The sequence below is a fragment of the Montipora capricornis genome, chromosome 1 (genome assembly GCF_036669925.1).
Source record: "Montipora capricornis isolate CH-2021 chromosome 1, ASM3666992v2, whole genome shotgun sequence".
In the NCBI taxonomy this organism is placed as follows: Eukaryota; Metazoa; Cnidaria; class Anthozoa; order Scleractinia; family Acroporidae; genus Montipora; species Montipora capricornis.
In genome coordinates this window covers 36179831-36198576 of record NC_090883.1, presented here as the reverse complement: position 1 = coordinate 36198576, position 18746 = coordinate 36179831, and the positions used below count along the sequence as shown (strand labels likewise).

Here is an 18746-nt window from a genome sequence, read left to right as displayed (position 1 = left end):
ATTGTACTGGCTTCAAACTTCTGGGTATTATTAAAATTCTATCAATTCGTGCAGCAGAAGGTAAAATTGAATGCAAAGTAATAATTATTAAAACCTAAACGCCGCAGGTAGCCTCCACTCTTGTTAAGTGAATTTCTTATTCAAATGATGTTCGATTATAGGTTGAGTTTGCTGTTTTTTTTTCTTTGTTCTATGAGGCTTTTCTCTGGGTACCCTGGTTTTCCCCCCTCCTAAAAAATACCAATCTTTGATTACTTTACAGTGTCGCCAATTAGTGTTTCAGCGCTAAATACAATTGACACTTAAAGTTCATTTCATTATCATTACTACCAATACCTGTTTTACATTATCAAATTTCAATCTAGTATACTGATTGGCTCTCTCAGTGTTTGGCTATCAGGCCTCGGTTGTTCAAAAGGCGGATAACGCTATCCACAGGATAAATTGCTATCCACCAGCAAAAAAAATGGATGGTTGTTGTCAATTGAGTTATCTGGTGGATAGTGCTATCAACCCTTCGAACAACTCAGACCTGGTGATTTACTGTGTATGACCTCAGATGGAAACTGATCATGCCAATGCCATTTAGAGTGGTTTCAACACGCAATTGTTGCAACATCCACATAAAGAAACATACATTTTATTAAAAAACAACACTTGTTTCTTTGGTTGTGAAATTAATATTTGACAGTTGTAATAAAATTAACTATTCAGTATAAAACAAAAGCATGAGGTTCCACCGTTACAGGCTATCCTCAAATATGAAATTACTTCCTATTGTTTTTCAAATGACTAATAATATCAATGCTTATTTCTTTTGTTTCAAAATACTATTATTTTTTGACATCTACAATTCAACTGAGTATAAAATAACAAAACCATAACCACTTTCATAGTCTTCTAAATCTTCACTTTTTTAGCAACCGTTATTAAAACTTGTCAAATGATGTACAATTTTTGCAATGTTTTTTGCACTTCAAATTTTTGAACTTTTAATAGCTTAGTTCAAATTCAAGGAGTACATCATTAACTTTCTCAACCTCGAATTGCTGCTGCAATTTAACCGGTGGCCACATAAATTATGTATTACTACGCAAGACTGAGGTCAACTTTTTTTCAAACAAACCCCACTGGTTTACTTATTGCAAGCTTGAATGAAAATATGTACAATATGCCCGAGAGATAGCCACAAATAATTGCTGTATGTAATGACTAAAACCAACATATCAACCTTCTTAATGCTTCCTTTTTTCCAGTTTGGGTGTAATAAAGCTTACTTCTGCTATTATTATTGCTTACTGAACATGTAAAGCCTGTAAGGCAACATAAAATAAATTAATAATATAATAGCTATAAAATACCTAACAACTAAAAGCAAGGATAGCCCAGTTCTTCTTTATGAAGCTTAATCTTGAACATAATGAGACTTAATAATTTATTAATGGTACCATGACTTGCTCTTTCTTTTAATAGAGGTATAACCAAAATTAAGCCTAGAAAAAAAGGATTAAATCTTGTACTAGACTTATGCTATACTTGACGAAATTTCGTCTGAAACCATCAGACTTCATCAGGTTGGCAAGTTTAACGTAAGTCTAGTGCAAGATTTAATCCTTTTCTTTCATTAATACCTACTAAATGAATAATCTTCACAGTTCAAAATTAAGCCTAGTACAGGCAGATAATTAAAATGATGTGCATTAAAACAACCATTTCACATCAACGTTTTATAAAGGTGCTAAGCCACTTCACAAAGAACTAAATTGCATTTAAACGTTTCAAAATATTGAAATTTGCCTTAGTTGATAGACAGCTCCAGAGAAAATTAACAGAAAAAAAATAATGTACCAGTGCATCATTTCGATGTTACTTTGGGTTTGTTCTCGAAGCCATGCTTTGAGGCCAAATTTTAATCCAAGTATATTATCTAATCTACACTGTATTACTTATTGAATTCATGACATTTGAACAACATTAATTTTGGTGGTTATGGGACATAAATCAAAATGATGTTTTCTTTATTTCTAACACTTAACACAGTTTGCTTTAGGGAAAGTTGTTTTGCAATAACAAAAATATGCTTATATTTGCTGTATCAAAGAGGTAAAGAAAAAAAAACAATTTTAAAACTCTTAAAGAGTCAGGCTTTAAAACCTTTTTAGTATTATAATGATTTTAGTAAAAAAATGCTAATATTCTAAAAGTTAACAACTATTCACCGAAGAGGAGGTGGCTAGTGGTGGATATAATTTTACCGAGCTGCAAAGCGGCGAGGTAAAATAATATTCACCATTAGCCACCAATGCTGAGGTGAATAGTTGTTTTTATATACACTAATACAGTGAGATAATATAGAACAAAAAGATGATTTTAACTAATTTATTCCCACAAAGATTACAGGATTTTTGGGCGCAAATTCTGCGCGGATTGCTCGGAGGTGAATACCAAAAGATATCCGGACTTTGAGTAGCCAAAGCAGCACACACGCTCAACACCTATCCACTGTTTTAGTGTATACTACTCTAATGATTTTTTATCACTTTTTTAGCAGCGCTTTCCTTTCATACCACTTTAGCCTGAGAGCAGGCTCCCAGAGGGACTGGGGTTGGGGGGTAGAAGAAAGAGCCTGTTCGCAGGCTAATAACACTTGGGACTTGCTTTACTCTTCTACCTTTTCGTGATACCCCAACGCCCTCGTGTTAAACTGATTTTATTAACTTTTTTGTGGATGAAAAAAAAAATTTACACGTAAGGAATGCCTCCTATAGCTAGCTAGTTTTTGTTTATACATGTATGATCAATGTCCAGCAGTGCTTGAAATAAACGGTTGTCCGAGGGGACCAGAAAAACGGGCCACCAGTTTTTGGTATAATGAAAAGCCTTGGTTGCCTGAAGAAACAACAGCAGACAACCCAACCAAAAATAGAAAATGAATTAATCATAAGTGGCACCTTACTTACTTGTTGGTTTTCTATTATCGGTGTCCAATAGTACAGTGAAATTAATCATATTTAATTTGCTGCTGCTGCTGAGCATTTTCCCATGTTCTGAATATCAGATTCTGTAGTGTAAAACATTTATTGCCAGATAGGAAAATGTAAAAGACAATATCACAAACATGTAGGCGAAAGAGATTGAAAATTTGAAAATGCAAACATTATGCAAAAATAAACAGGCACACACTTAAAGTTCTAACTATGGGAAATAAAAAAAACCCAGGTGTGACCAAAGCCAAAGACAACAGTTGGTAACAATACTCAAACCTGACAACTTCAAATTTTATTGAAGCCCCTGGATGTCCCAAGAGTCTTTCCAACCTTCTAGTCAGTGGGTAAACCTGTACCAATGTGGCAGCTATGAAGTTATTTAAATACAGTAATTGCTTGATAGCACATACACTGTATGTCTTCCCTCTCTACTGATTGATCCGTAAGCTATCTAGCACCATATCTGACATGTACCACAACACTGTGTTACATGTAGGTGAAGTTGCAAAGAAAGACAAACAGCAATGATATCTCTGTACATTCATGTCAACTCCACCATTAAACCTGCAAGTTGTTTTAAACAGTGGTCATATTTATTCCTTGATTCGATGACTTCTCAGGCCAAAGTTGAGTGGCTATGATCGGAGGTGGGCTATTTGTCACAAGCTTGCCACTGCCCAGGGGACTCTGTGAGTTTGACACAGGATAGTTTTGAACAATTTGCCGCACAGGGTTGAATGAACTGGTGGAGGATAGCCCATCAGGGAAATCTTTGAGTAACTCTGAGAAACGTTCTTTCACACAGAGTGCTGAAAGGCGAGCATCGCCATCCTGGTCCCAACAGTCCTCTATGGTCTCCTTTAGTGTGCGTAGTCCCTTAATTATGAAAATTAAATTAATTATGAAAGTTAAGTGGCTTGTTCAAAGGAAAATACTCAAATTTCAAGTTGCAGTTTTGTCAATGTTTTGCAATGATGACCAGAAACAGAGTTTTGCTTTGCCAGTAATTTTAATTTTTCGTTCACAAAAGAAATTAAAAAAAGATGAAAACAGCTAGTTTAAGACAAAGTTATCATCATCATCATCATTTATTCTCATCGCACCACATAGGCCAGTGGGCACATAAGGCCAATTCAAGTTATGTTCCCACCAAATTGCCTTTAGCCTGGCCTGTCTACCATCCTAAATCCTGGTTATAAATCAACAAAACATTCATAACTTTGTCAAATAATTTCTATGAAACACACAAAACTTAAGAGAAGGAGTGACTACGGACAGAATGAACTCAGAGGGGACAACGTTTTTTGTATTGTTTTTTAATTATTTCATTTTGTGTGCATATGACCTGCATTTTTGTTAAGTCTGATAATGTTTGATTGGCTAAGAGCAATGCAGTTTCCAGGTAACAGAGGGCAGAACGGACGTAATTCAGTGCAAAAAGAGGTACATGTCACAAACCAAGCATTCTGATTGCTCAATGATCAAAGGAAGTCTCAGATGACCAATCAAATGTGAGCCTCGCATGGCACAATTTTTGCACGATTGCGTGACAGACATGCATTTCCTTCTCAGACTGATTAATTATGACAATCTCATCTTGAGATTTTTTCATGTAAATTATTAATAAGTATTTGCATGATTTTTCGAAGATTACAAATTGCAGCACCCCCCCCCCCCCCCCCCACCAAACAGGCTCCTGCAATTCTGTTGGTCTTTGAAAAAATATACTTGTGCTTATTTATTCCAAATTGCACTCAAAATCATGTGAATTACCTATACAAAGAAAATCTGGTGATGATTCATCCGACATAACTTACAGGGAAAAAGTCACTGTCATTCTTTTTTTTGTACACAACTTCTTACGTTACCAAGCAAAACTTAACAACTCTACCCCTCCATTACAATAACCTGAGTAAAATTCTTACCGGGTGATTATTTTTCCACACATCAGGGAATCCCGGTCTCCTCTTCTGCCGTGCTACATAGTCTCTGATGTGTTCACTTGTAATCGAGGGTCCCAGTTCAGCTTCAAATGGTGGCTTGTAATCTGACACTGGTTCTTCTAATAAAATAAAATAAAATAAAACATTTTCAACCAGTTCACACTTAGCACCTCAGATAATCATAGTTTCAGAAAATAAAACTTCACAAAAAGTCTTATCTGCTAAACCAAAATTAGCATTTATCTAATATTCCGTTAAAAAATCAATGCATGCAGAGCACTTTTCCACTTCCAAACAGGAAAAAAAAAGGCCCTTACATTTTTGAATAGGTCACTTTTGCAATTTCAGGCAGTCAAAAATATAAGTTAGCATTTGGGTTAAGCAAAATTAAAATAGTTTGCTGTGAAATAATAATTTATGTTGAAGGAAACTTTCTACTATCAAATTACTTCTGAGAGGAAGATTTTAGTTCATAAAATCCAGATGTGCTGCTGCAACAAAATCCAAACAGATCATATTCATAGTTCAATAAGAATATAAAATTTCCTTCAAAAGTCAATCTGTTACAAGAAACTTAGAAACGTTCCTCTAAGGGCTCACTGCAATTTTCATAATTCTGAAGAATCTGCCAAATTTCCTAGCATAGCCGGGAAGATCGACTCCACCTCCAGAAAGGGTTTTGGAGTTTTTGCTAAGTTCACAACTCAAATATTGTTATGATATCTTTTTAGAGGTTCTTCAGTAAAAAGATTCACACAGATTCCATCACTTTCCATCTGCGCTGAGTTTGAACGCACCAATGTAGCATGGGAAACAAAGATGCCGATTGGTAGGTCATGCCATGCATCAATTGATTTCGGTATCTGTGGTTTCGGGTCACCTCTCAGCTAGGCGTCGGAAGTATATCAAGATTGATGGATGCCAAAATGCAGTTTGACCATTGGTGCTCGAAAATCACAGTAACTTTAAAAATAATGTTGCTTTTACATCCTTACTTCCATAAATATCAGAGCAGCGCATAGCTATCTCCCAGATCACCAAAGACATGGCATACACATCAATTTCCTTCAGTGAAGCCTCACATTCCCTCAAATTCAAAGCACCATCCAAGACCTCTGGAGCCATGTAACGCAAGGTTCCAACCTGAAAAATGGTTTTAAAACTCATGACAGCCGTTTGGCCAATTTAAACACAGTAAGTTGTATCATGCAGTTGAACACTTCTTTGAAAATTTGTAATTCTATAGCATCGCTATTCTTTAGAGAGAATGCTTGGAAATGCAGACTCTATGCAATATTATTTTTAAAAACCAGCAGTCCAAAAAAGCTAGATTACGACCGTTTGTTTTTGTTAGAGAAATTCAAATTGCTTATCGTGGCAATCTGATTGGATGAATTTCAGCTTTGGTGGGATTTTCATACATTAAAATTTGTTTTACAGCATGCAATGCCTGTCAGTTGAAGGTGGGCCTTTAACTATAATATTACAATTATGAAATGAATCAATTATATTGAACTGCGGATATGTAATCAAGTGACACTATGATCCTCACAGTTATGAATGCAATTTTAGCAATTGCGTGGAGAAGCCTGAAAAACTCAGGACTTTTCTGGCTTCTCCATGTAATTGCTACAATTGCATTCATAACTGTGAGGGTCATACTGTAGCTTCACTTGAACACTTTAACTACTGCCTTGAACAAGTAGCGGTAAACTTGATGACCAATGGACGATTTGACATTGTGATCTCAATGGCTCATTTTACATTGCTGATGAAGTTTGAGTGATTCCAATGAGATCTTTTCATGATGTTTCTTGAATTATCTCAAAGCTTTGATCAATGACTGTTATCATAATACGTTAACGAATTGTTAAATAAATACAAGCAGACATTAACGCTGTGTGTCTAAAGAACTACTTTCTGTTATAATCCTATCAAGCAAATTAGACAAAAGAAAAAGGAACAATTATGTTGGTTTAACCCATTGGTGTTCTCACCAGGCTGCACCCTTGTGGGATTCATGCTCAAAAATTCGAAAATGGTGCACAATAATCAACACTATGCGCCCCATGGCCAACGGGCGCACAAATATTTGAAAAATACTTGTACCCAAGTATTTGTCTGATACATGTAAATTTGCCAGTGCAAATTCCATTCACGGACATAATCTTCAGGGCTCCCAACATAACCTGTTATTCCATGGCCGTACATACCGTTTGTGGCCCCAATGCTGGCCACATTTTACTGAGGGCTAAATTCTCAGAATATTCACTTTGGGGTACATTCATAGGAAATGCTCAATGATGTCAAAACAAAAGAGGCTGACATCGTTCTTTTCAAGCCCTAAAGTTGCGACATCTGAGGTACAAGAAGCCGATTCCATAAAAGCCAATCCACCGGTAGAAGACAATTATTCCACTTCGCTATCGAAATGCAGCAAGAAAGATCAACTTGTAGGAAAAAATTGTAACTTGGGAAAGGGCCCAACCTTTTTAGGGGATGGCCCCTAAATTTGAAGGCTATGGGCCATATGACGCCTTGGGAAAAAAATCTGGTGAGAACACTGACCCACTGACCAGTAAAAATCGTCAGAGTTAGTCAGAGTAAAATCTATAGAGTCTCACTCCCAGGAGTCAATGGGTTAAAGAGGATATAATTTTTTAGTGGATGTAGAGGTTATTATTATTATTATTATTATTATTATTATTATTATTATTATTATTATTATTATTATTATTATTACCTCAGTGATTATGTCATCACTAGATCTGCTTGCTCCAAATTCTGGCATTTTCATGGCAAATCCAAAGTCAGACAGTACACAAGTAAGTCCATTGCTGACCAAAACATTTTTGCTGCTTACATCACGATGAACAAAGCAAGGTTTTATCTCATGGTCATCTGGGAAAAAGAAAGCACCTTTTAGCAAATTAGTCTGGACAATAGTTTGCCTACCAGAAAAGCCCTAACATTGTAATTTTATGCTCAAGGAAAGCCAAAGTCAAAATCAACATTGCAGACTCCATGTGTAAATGTCTTGTATAAACTTTTTTTTTAATCAGAAATTACAAATGCAATTCAATTTCCCAGTAATCTAGGATTAACTTAATCTGACTTTGAGCAACTGGGCCTGGACAATTAATTTTCAATTCCATTTCCCACTCACCATCATTATGCAAATAGGCCAATCCTGCTGCAAGTGAATGGCCAAGAACACACATTTCTCGCCATGACACAGTGTTACTCTTTAAAAATTTTAAGAGTGACCCTTGGCTGTGGTACTCGGTAACCAGAATGTACTCAATACCATTGCTTTTCTGTCTTTCAGCAGCAAAATGAAACTGAAAAACAGAGAATATTAAGGGCCAGGAGCCAGAGATTTAATGTTTCTACATGAATCCTTCAAAATTTAAGATAATTAATTATAAATCTAACGGGAGATCAATAAAATCCCGGCCCCATTTGAAAAGATAAGAGTATGAAAATAATATACTTCATGTTAAGCATTGGCCAAGAGTTTCTTACACACCCTTTAATAGATGTACTTGGAGTGTGCACAGTTACAAGGGCAAATATTGAAACCTTTGCAGAGATTGAAACTAAGTTCCAATCAAGTTAATTATTAAGTTATTTATTGAACAACTGGAGCCTGATCACAAATTATACAGATTTTGACTAGAGCCAACAACATTATAAGAAATATAATATGTATAGATTTCATGTTCTTATTAGCAAGACAAACAGACTAAAGAATAGCTTTTTCGTCAGTAACTTGATGTCTTTTAATGGATAATATTTTTTTAAGTATTGCTTTATTTGTAAAGTTTTGTCTATTTCATCTCTAGAGAGCTGTAATTTTAAAGCATCCATCCAAACATCCTGTCCCTCCTTCCTTGCGTCCATTTATCTACATCTATCTACATGTATGTACATTGTATCTAGTTCTATTATTTTATCTACACTGTACATGTAACTACCAACCTCACGCGAGGAGGAAAAAAAAAACCTTGAGAGAGCAATAAACATTACATAATATCATACTTCCAGCAGTGTATTAGGGAAGTTTTGTTCAAAAGTTTATTTGTCCCTCTGCTGACAGGAAAAAAAACACACACATTCATGCATTCAAATAAAACATCATTTTGTTACCTTTAAAATACTTGGGTGTGACAAATGTGTTTCAAACACATCCTTCTCGCTTTTCCATGTATGCCTGTGCTCTGGAGGAAAAGTCTTTACAGCAACAACATCACCATTAAAGTAGCCTCGCCACACACAGCCGTATCTCCCCTGGCCCACTAATTCCTCAATCTGCAGCCCAGTCAAGTCGAGCTTTAGGTTGGGACATTCTTTTTCCTCTGAGCCAGCGGTTACATACTTGTTTTCACTATTACATTTAAATTTGTAAAGATACAAAACCATTGCCATGGCTCCAAACAGAACGATGAAAATAACCAGCGCAACAGCAATGATGACTATTTTGCCAGCTTCCTGTTTATCAACACCTGAAAATAAAACACTTACATGTCCAGAAGTGCAGGTAATTAGACACAGCCCCAATTTTGATATCCAACACGAACTGTCCCATTAAGCCACTGACTCCTAGGAGCGAGACTTAATAGATTTTCCTCTGTGTGGCACCACATGATTTTACTCATCAATGGGGGGGACGCTTCAGGAGTCATAGAGGATATCACATGGCCGCGCGAAGATAAAAAATTTCTCTTCGAGTGTTGAAAAAATTTTCACCAGTGAGCACAGCAAACGAGTGAAATATTTTTCGACACAGGAAGATAAATTTCGTATTTCCAAGCAGCTATGTAATATTCTATTTATTATACAAACACCAATGAAATACTAAATCATTTCATGAAAGGCATCAAAAGGCGCAATTTTTATATGTAACCATAGCAACAGTGATCTTTTCACATGACATCATGTGAAGATATCATGTTTTCACGTGAAAGGTCACTTGCTATTTCATTGGCGTTTATATAATAAAATGGGTTAACAAGCTCTGTCTGTATCCAGTCAGAAACTATGTCCTCTTTAACCCACTGACTACACAGAGTGAGAGTTCATAGATTTTACTCTGTCTCAGGGCTCAAAATAATTTCCGGAGGGTCTCTGGACACCATGACCGGCCAAATTCATTTTAGCTCAGTCACGTACCGTTTCTGGCCTGTCAAATTACATAAAATAAATAACTCTTAAAACAGGGGCCCATGAACCAAAACTGGCGTTATATATTTCCAAAAACGTTGTTGCTTAGAGCTTATAGCACTTTAAAGCACACATTGTCAACAACGGTTCTTGATGCATTTCACCCAGGATTTCAGATCAAAGTTCCGCAAATGACAATACACAGCGACTTGCTACAACTGAAACAACTGAACAGCATGGAAATTTTAATTTAGTTCATTTCCAAAACGATCAAATGTGACACGGTCAACATGACCAGCAAGACGAAAGGTTGACCGGTCAACTCCCAAATCAGTTCAGACATTGTCCGTCGACCGGCTGTTATTTCGAGCCCTGCTGTCTAATGCCAGATGATCTTTCTTGTCAACTGAGGGTGGGGGGGGGAAAGGCCATTCAGGAGTCAATGGGTTACTGTAAGTCTAAGCATTTTACTTACCTACAGAGTAAAATCTCACTCAAAGGGGTCAATGGGTTAAGAGACGTGAAATTATAATAACTAGACGTGCAATTTCTCAATGTCTTCTTTTTTCCAACAATACAGAACATACATGATGACCACCCTATAAGCAGGTTTAGTGCCTCTGTAAATTAACTTCACTCTACAGCCAACATCAACTTTCAGATTTCTTTGCGGTGGTCAATTTACCACATCAACCCAATTGATCAAAAGTGCAGTGTTTGACACTAACGCTTGCCCGATTGCATGCCGTAATTTCACCTTTTTATCTTGACATTCCTCAAAAAGCTTTGGTAAAAGTAAATGGGCTCTTTGCATGATACTGTAACATGGTACAAAATCTGCCATGCTGAATGGCAAAAGTATGCAACAGCCTCCAAAACAAAGCTATTTCAACCAGCCAAGTATGATTTTTCCTTGTTTTGGATGTCCCAGTGCGTAGTTTGTCATCCGGCAGGGCAGATTTTATACCATGTGACAATTTCATGCAAAGGGCCCATTATGATAGTATTGCCGTGCTGATTGTTGAAGCCCCATTAGGGGAGGGAGGAATCTAAGTATCCCGTATCTCTAAATATCCTTTATCCCATTAATCCCCCCCCCCCCCCCCCCCTCCAATATCCCATATCCTTATAAGCCTTTTACCTTGATTCAATATCCCGTATTTCTGATAACCCCTAATAGGGCCTCGTTGTTTCCATTGCCAAATTTAGTAGCATTAATAATAAGAAATAACCTCTTTCTATTTTTACAACAAAATAAATAACTTCTAGTTAAATTATAGATTTATCTTTCTGGTAATCTCTCCCCATTTTCTGAAGTTTACCCGTGGTTGTAGTTTACTGTAACTGGACAATTTGTGTTAACTGTTTGTGCATCCCATGGATACACCCTTACATGCGTCTTGTATGAAATTAGGTTTCCTCACGAATAATAACAAGGAGAAGTGATCGTAACAAAAAAGCAAGAGGCAGGTAATCTCACGGTAAACAGATTCACAAGCTGACGACACTTTCCTTCAATATTTTCATTTTTGTCCTGTTAAATTTATTTTCTGGCACAATATTCTATAGAAATCAACAGTTGTATGGTATATTTGTCGTATTTGATCGCCTGGTTGACAAGACATGGACCTCGTGACCATATTTAGAAGGCATGCCAAATAAGGTTATTGTTACAGGTCCTTCGTATTCTAGTTATGTTTCGTTCACATTGTCAAAATGGTGGAAAATGATGAATATTTATTTGAAGAAGATAATCAGAAACGTTTCGGGAACACCTGATTTTTAATGTCGTTGATAAATGTCTAGGTTTTTTCCCGTATCTCCAGGTTTTGGGTAGTTGAGAGGTCTGGATGCACTCAAGAGTGTGAACTCGTTTATTACAAAGTAATATACAGATATGTATAAAGATTACTTTTCTTTTATGATTGAAGATTTTGTAATAAAGAATTACTTTAGCTTCTTTTTGAATCTTGCAAGAGATGACGAACTAGTGATATCTGAACTTAGATTATTAAAAAACTTTGGGCCTTGAAAGAAAACAGAAAATTGACATATACCGTAGTTATTCCGTTATAAGGCGCACGTTTTTTTCAAGAAAAATCTGTCTTTGGGTGGCAAGTTAGTGCTAAAATTGGGGTGCGTCTTATAGCCAAGTATTTTCGCGCCACAAAATCTTAAGATCACAATTTGAGAAGAACTTGTAGTTTAAACAACACAAGAAAAGGACATTAGTTGTCTATTAAAAAAGAATAGTGCTTTTAGAGACCTTTAGAACACTAAACGCCTTCAAGAGAAAAGCAAACAAACGGAAATTTGCATACGTCCTTAAGAGCATGTGCTCAGTAACGTGATACCCATGACAACAATACAATTGTTCAAACCTTGTTTCGAATATTCCAAGAATCCTGTTTGTCGCTCGCATGAAAAGTTTCTTCTCTGAACAAACAGTGTGGAGATAAAGCATACCTTCTTCGTTTATCCAGGCTTTCTTGTGCACTGAAATTTGCATCCTTGGTGGTGTGTTGATATTCAGCTGTCGAACACCTTTGCATGACTTTCCGTGGGAGTTTTTGCGCTGTTCGCTTTCGCGTGAAGTCTGAAGTCTGAACTCTGACTATTTATTAAGTCGGAAGGTTCAAATAAACGTGTATGCGTTTTATGCGTGCCTTTTTCACTCTGTTTACGTTAACAAAAAGAGTTTGCATGCCAATTGTGTAAGGATAATTGTTCTCAAATTCATCACATCCTTTTGATAACTCTCAATTTTTTGGTGCGTCTTATAACCGAGTATTTTCGCGTAATTTTCAGTTTGAGAACTTAGCTTGATTAAATTGCCAAGTTTGGGGTGCGTCTTATAACCGACTGCGCCTTATAACCGAATAACTACAATCACATGTCTTCAAGAAATGTCACTTTTCAGTTCAAAGCCATTTTAACCCATTGCCCCTGGGGAGTGAGATTTAACGGATTTTACTCTGCCTAACGCCAGACAATTTTACTTGTCAACTGGGGACATCCTAGGGTGTTTGAGGTGTCCATGGGTTAATGTTTCTCTCCATAGCATTTTCAGTTGGAAAAGACAAATTTCCCTTGAGCACTTCCTAGAGACATACACTGTACACATGTATGTCTTTTAAGCCACACCTTACCTTGCTGTGTAGTAACAGCAATAGTGGATTCATAGTCTTCATAGTCGACTGCTGTAAAATTTGTGTTGCACAAATCCCCGCTACAACAACAAAACCCAGACACATTCTCGCTTTTAAAGGCATCATAGTCAGGATTCTGGATGCAATCTTGACGACAAAACTCAAGATGGTTGTCAAGGCCAATATGGAAGCATCCTCTCCTGATAACGACAAGTGATGTCTTGTTAGCAATGTTTTCTTTGCGCCACAAGACAAAACAAACATGGTCATCATTGTGAGTGCACTTTTCACTGCCGTTATAGATTCCCTCGGTAGGATGGTAGGAGTTGCACTTCAGTCCGCTGACTTTGTTCCAACAGTCTTTGAAAAGAGAAAGTTATCTTTCAATATATGTTCCAATGAAAAAGAAGCAAATGTTTGAAATAAATTAACTTCCCATAAAACACCACCTTTGAGACTTTAAATTTCAGTTCATATTTAGCAGTTTGCCCCCATCAGAATGATGGTATTGAAATAAGAAGTATTGAATTTCAAATTGTATTTGCCCATCCACACGAATTAAGTAAACATGATTGAAATGATAACCTGATCATTTTCCAGCAATGAACGCTTGGGATCGAAAACAAAAACAACTCTTACGCAAAATTGTGGAGGGCAAACAAAGAGTATTGTTGTATTTTGGGAAGTGGCCTATTCAATAAGAAAATTGCCATGGATCATAGAGGTGTGGATTCTTCATCTAGAGCAGTGCTAAGTTTACACTACAAAGCTGTGTGTTAGGGTTCTCAATAGAACCTAGAACATGTAACACTTGTCATGGGTGTCACTAGTACCTAAGTGCTACGGTTGTGAAAGTACACTGGTCCCAGAGGTTTTTGTTGAGCTGCGAGAGAGTCGCAAAGTGGCGAGAAGAGAAAAACCTCTGGTTACCTTGGACTTGAATCTCATTTTCATGCACATGTCATGTTAAATTCGAAACATTTTAGCCTTGGCCACTTGCAGATCCATGTTGTGTTCCAAACAAGGCTGTGAATCCAGCAAATTTGCTTTTTCTCAAAGTATCATAAAAAATCGCTTGGAAAAAATAAGAGATTGCTACCCCAGACTGAAGGAAAACCTCTTCATAAAAAAAAAAATTCCTGAGGGATCATACCCCCAGAAGCCCACTAGTAACTTGGGCCCAAAAGGGCCCAAGCCATACATGGCCTTTGGCCATGTTCTTTTGAGTTACAGTTGAAAAAAGCACAGAAACGGCTGTTCAAAATTCTGTTGAGAACCCTGTATGTGACCTGAAATAAAACTCATAAAGACAAACCTCGATTATCTGGACTTTTTCTCTGGTCCAAATTTGGCCACATATATTTATTAGTCATAATCAAGATCCGTAGCCATATTCTTTTTAGAACTACAGCATTGAAAAGTGAAGCAAAGGTGAGTTTGTTTCGCTTTTAAAAAGCAAAAGCAGCAATCACACGTGTCATAACTAATGATGAACTTTCGAATGAGTTCTGATTTGCTTAGAGTTGCTTTGTTGCTAAGTGAATTTCATGCCCTATTGGCTCGTTCGCGTAGTAATATGCAAAATAAACAAGCTTCAATATGTCACAATTGTTTATTCACGATCATCGGGTCCTTGAATCATAAGCAATCATGAATCCCTTCTTTCCATAAAAGATAAACAGTCTATAATTTTGCAATTAGAGAAAGGAGAAAAAGAACCAATTTGTCAGCTGAATATGGCATTAGTAAGCAGCAGATATCTGATATCTGATATCTGCAAGGACAAGGAAAAGATCACGAAGTTTGCCGACATGTGTACAGGTAATTCACAACAGTGAAGATGTAGACCACATTGTTTTCCAAACGATTTGTAAATGTTTTTATTCTTTATCAATATTCATATTCGCCATTATCCAGACTATTTCGTCCAGTCCCAGCAAGTCTAGATAATCGAGGTTCGACTGTATCAGGTGGATCGAAATGTAGTGGGAAACTATTGTAAGGGGATGACTGCATGGTATTAATTTGGTCCCAATGTCCATTATCATCAAAAGCTGGCACCAGATTTTCCGGAAAAAAGGAAATTGAAAAGGTATTCGAAATGTATACACCCAACATACTTTATCACATAAGAAATGGAGTAAAAAAGCCAAGTATCGAATTAAATACCTATGTTTAATATTCTTTGTACGAACAATTATTTCTATATTCACGACAGTTGAATCCACTTTCCTCATGAATACCGGTAATCAATTATATGTAAACATAGCAATGCATCTACGTGTATGCTGAACTGAGAGTGCAACTTTTGTTACAATGTGATCTGAATGGCAAAGAGCTTTTTTCTCGGTTTTCACATGACACGTCACGGCCGCCATGTTTGTGACCCTAAACAAAGAAACAGCAGCCCATATGTCCCGACCCAATCCACCGGAATTGAACTCTTTTATCATGCAAACACTTTCTTTTGTTTTCGTTTAAAAACATGGCTGTTGATCACGTGAGTGAACACAGGTGCCCCAAGCTCAGTGTTCCCCCCAAACTCAATTCGTTTGGGACACTAACAGCCAGCTGACGTCGCTGGCAGGGCTTCGGTTGCGCGGCTAGCGGATTGAAATGAATTGATAAAATGATGAAAAAGAGCCTCTTTCACATTGAACACCACACGTTAAGTTTCCACTTGGTTACGAGTCTTTGCAAGAGAAAATGAGGGGACAGAGAGGGAGGCTCAAGGCGTTGGCCAGGATATGTTATGTCCACGAAAGTTATTTTTAGACGAGCGGAAGTCTTTGTTCTAGGGGAAGTCTGTCTTCCGAGACGTCCGCATGCAGTCTTGCTTCGCTCTCAGGTTCTTAGTGAAAAGAGAAAATGATGGCGCACGTGGAAGGCTTATGAATATATATTTTCTTTCAAACATCGGACCGAGGTTGGCCTGCATGCGGACGTCTCGGAAGACTTCCGCTCGTCTAAAAATAACTTTCGTCGACATGACACATCCCAAGGGCTGGACCGGGAGTCTCCTTCTCTGTCCCCTCATTTTCTCTTGGTCTTTGCTTGTGGCTTGGTTACGAGTCTTTGTTTGTCTTTGTTTATCGTCCCTGACGACGTTACCAAACAAAGACAAACAAACTGAAAGACTCATTACCAAGCCACAAACAAAGACTCGTAAGCGAGTGGAAACTCAACGGGTTGCCATGTGGTGTTCAATGTGACATCGCTAGCAGGGTTTCGATTACGGCAAAAACCTTTGTCCTTGAAGTCTACAGTGGAGTTTTAATCGTAGGAACATTTTAACAAGGAATATTTGACTCAATTTGGTGGTCTTGTGAGAATTCAGTGTTCAGCCTTAATATTTTACTTTATTATATAGATATTGATGAAATACCAGGATTTCTCCTTTTACTAAAAAATCATATCTTCACCGCGCGCAGTGAACGTATCATTTTTATCTTTCACATGTGAGGATATGGGTGTTGTCATGGTAACCAACACGATTAGCCAATAAAACGCGAGCTTTCTCTTCATTGTAAGATGCTTTTGTGCTTTAATATAATTCTTCTCTACTACGTTAACATTTTTATTGCAAATTTTGACATTATCATGATTTGTTTTTCGTAACTTTCATATCTTGTTTCATGTTACACAACATGCGTGTTTTAACGGTTGGTGACCACTTTTTCATCATTTCGAAAATGAATAAAACAAGTTGTTTTAAATCTAGACATTTCATCAATATCTATATAATAAACAGAACATTACATGGCCGCTTGGGGATACGAATTTTATCTTCTCGTGCTGAAAGTATCTCTCACTCGTTCGCTTCGCTCACTCGTGAGAGATACTTTCAGCACTCGAAGATAAAATTCGTATCCCCGCGCGGCAATGTAATATCCTCTATATATCCATTGACAACCGAGGAACTGATAATGGCTTAATTTGCATCAAATCTGGGAAAAAAACCACACAGGAAGGAAGCAACCCACAATGGCAATAAGGTTCGGCCTTTTAATTGAGACTTTTTTCGTAAAACTATCTTTTCAGTTCTTTTATCGGAATTCCCAAACAGATCCTTATAATTTTGTTGGCTTTCCCTCACACTGAGCTTGGGGAACCTGTGGAGTGAAAACCAATAATATTATAGACACCAAGCGAGTGAATGATCAAGACTGTTCAAATTTCACCTTCCCTATACAACAATGTATTTATTGTTGATATTAGTTCGGATCATTCCAAGGTTGTGTGGTGTGGACACAAGAAAAGGAACACTTCAAATCAACCTTCTCAAGGAATACTTGCAACAAATTTTGTCAATGCTACATTTCAGCATACTTGCCCTCCAGCATTTCTAATCTTCAACATGGCCACATGTAAAAAGTTTCCATGTACTTGATCTTTCAAGAATGTATTGTGTTTGCACTCAGAAATTTCATCGCATCTAATGAGGCTTTTGACTAGACAAGATTTGGTTACGAAAGAACTCAACTCCAGACACCAAGTCCAAGTTGAACTACGTACAATTGCATTGTACAGAAAACAATCCAGCCTTACCTTGACTAAAGCAGATAAACAGAGCCAGAATCAAGTTTACAAAATGTCTGGCCATACCTGCAATAAATAAATGGAGCAAAACCTTGCTAAGCCCTAGCATATTTAAAAACAATATACGGGCTTTGTTTTAAATCAAGTACTCCTTCCACAATATTATTAATTGGAAGACTAGCTAATTGAGGGAATGATCGAAACAGTAAATTGAGTACAAAACTCATATATTATCTTTAAGAGAAAAGACTTTCGCCATAAAGTTAACATATTTTCGACCGCAAATAAACGCATCAAAGTAATATGTTCGGTTAGAAAGTAAATGATTTCAGCTTATTGTAAGATTTCATTTAGATTAAGCTCCAACTCTGAGCTAAATTTACTTAGAGCCAATTTAAGCAAAAGTTGCGCACACAGCACTTCACATCTATGAACTGGAAATCTAAAAAAGTAAACCATCAAAGGAGGAAACCAGAATAAGTGTATTTCAACACCTCCAAATAATCAACAAAATGCCGTTTCCTCGAGAAACAACTAGCAGAATGGTTTGGTGCCAAAATGTCGGCATAATTTCATCAAAATATTCCGCAGTAAAACAGCTGAAAAGTGGCATTTTTGAAACAGTGACAAGACTTTACCTTTCTCTAGTCATTGGTTGTCTGTTCCGTTCCTAAAACAGCTATGAAAAACCCCAAAGATGAGAAATATTCCTGCGAAAGACTCAAGCGTCGCTTTCCATCACCCGAGCATTCGATTTCCCTCGCAATGGATTCCCTGTCAATCTGTAACAGCCAATCAGATGGCGAATAGTGAATGTCAATCAACAAAATTAATAGCGCCATGAAATTTACAGTGTCTGAGTTATGTCTGGATCAAACGTGACCAACCACGTCAACCGACTGTAAATCTTCAAAGACAAACTTTGTCGCTCTCACAAAACCCCATTGTAATTAAACAAAACTATG

The 18746-nt window shown here is 37.1% G+C and overlaps 1 protein-coding gene across 1 annotated transcript; it reads right to left on the bottom strand.

The window, feature by feature from the left end:
* Window positions 1-624: 624 nt before the first annotated feature.
* Window positions 625-18556, bottom strand: LOC138040633 (bone morphogenetic protein receptor type-2-like). Its single transcript, XM_068886325.1, has 9 exons — window positions 18420-18556; window positions 17791-17847; window positions 13243-13602; window positions 9080-9435; window positions 8097-8271; window positions 7674-7831; window positions 5926-6073; window positions 4913-5049; window positions 625-3863 (listed from the first exon to the last, which is right to left on the bottom strand). Exons 2-9 carry the CDS (start codon window positions 17843-17845, stop codon window positions 3564-3566), a joined length of 1689 nt encoding a protein of 562 aa, XP_068742426.1. The 5' UTR covers window positions 17846-17847; window positions 18420-18556; the 3' UTR covers window positions 625-3563.
* Window positions 18557-18746: the final 190 nt, after the last annotated feature.

Coding starts and splice junctions, on each gene's coding strand:
- LOC138040633 (XM_068886325.1), bottom strand. CDS start 17,845: ATGGCCAGACATTTTGTAAACTTGATTCTGGCTCTGTTTATCTGCTTT. Junction 13,603..17,790: donor GTTTATCTGCTTTAGTCAAG/GTAAGGCTGGAT, acceptor CTCTTTTCAAAG/ACTGTTGGAACAAAGTCAGC. Junction 8,272..9,079: donor CACACCCAAGTATTTTAAAG/GTAACAAAATGA, acceptor TCTGTTTTTCAG/TTTCATTTTGCTGCTGAAAG.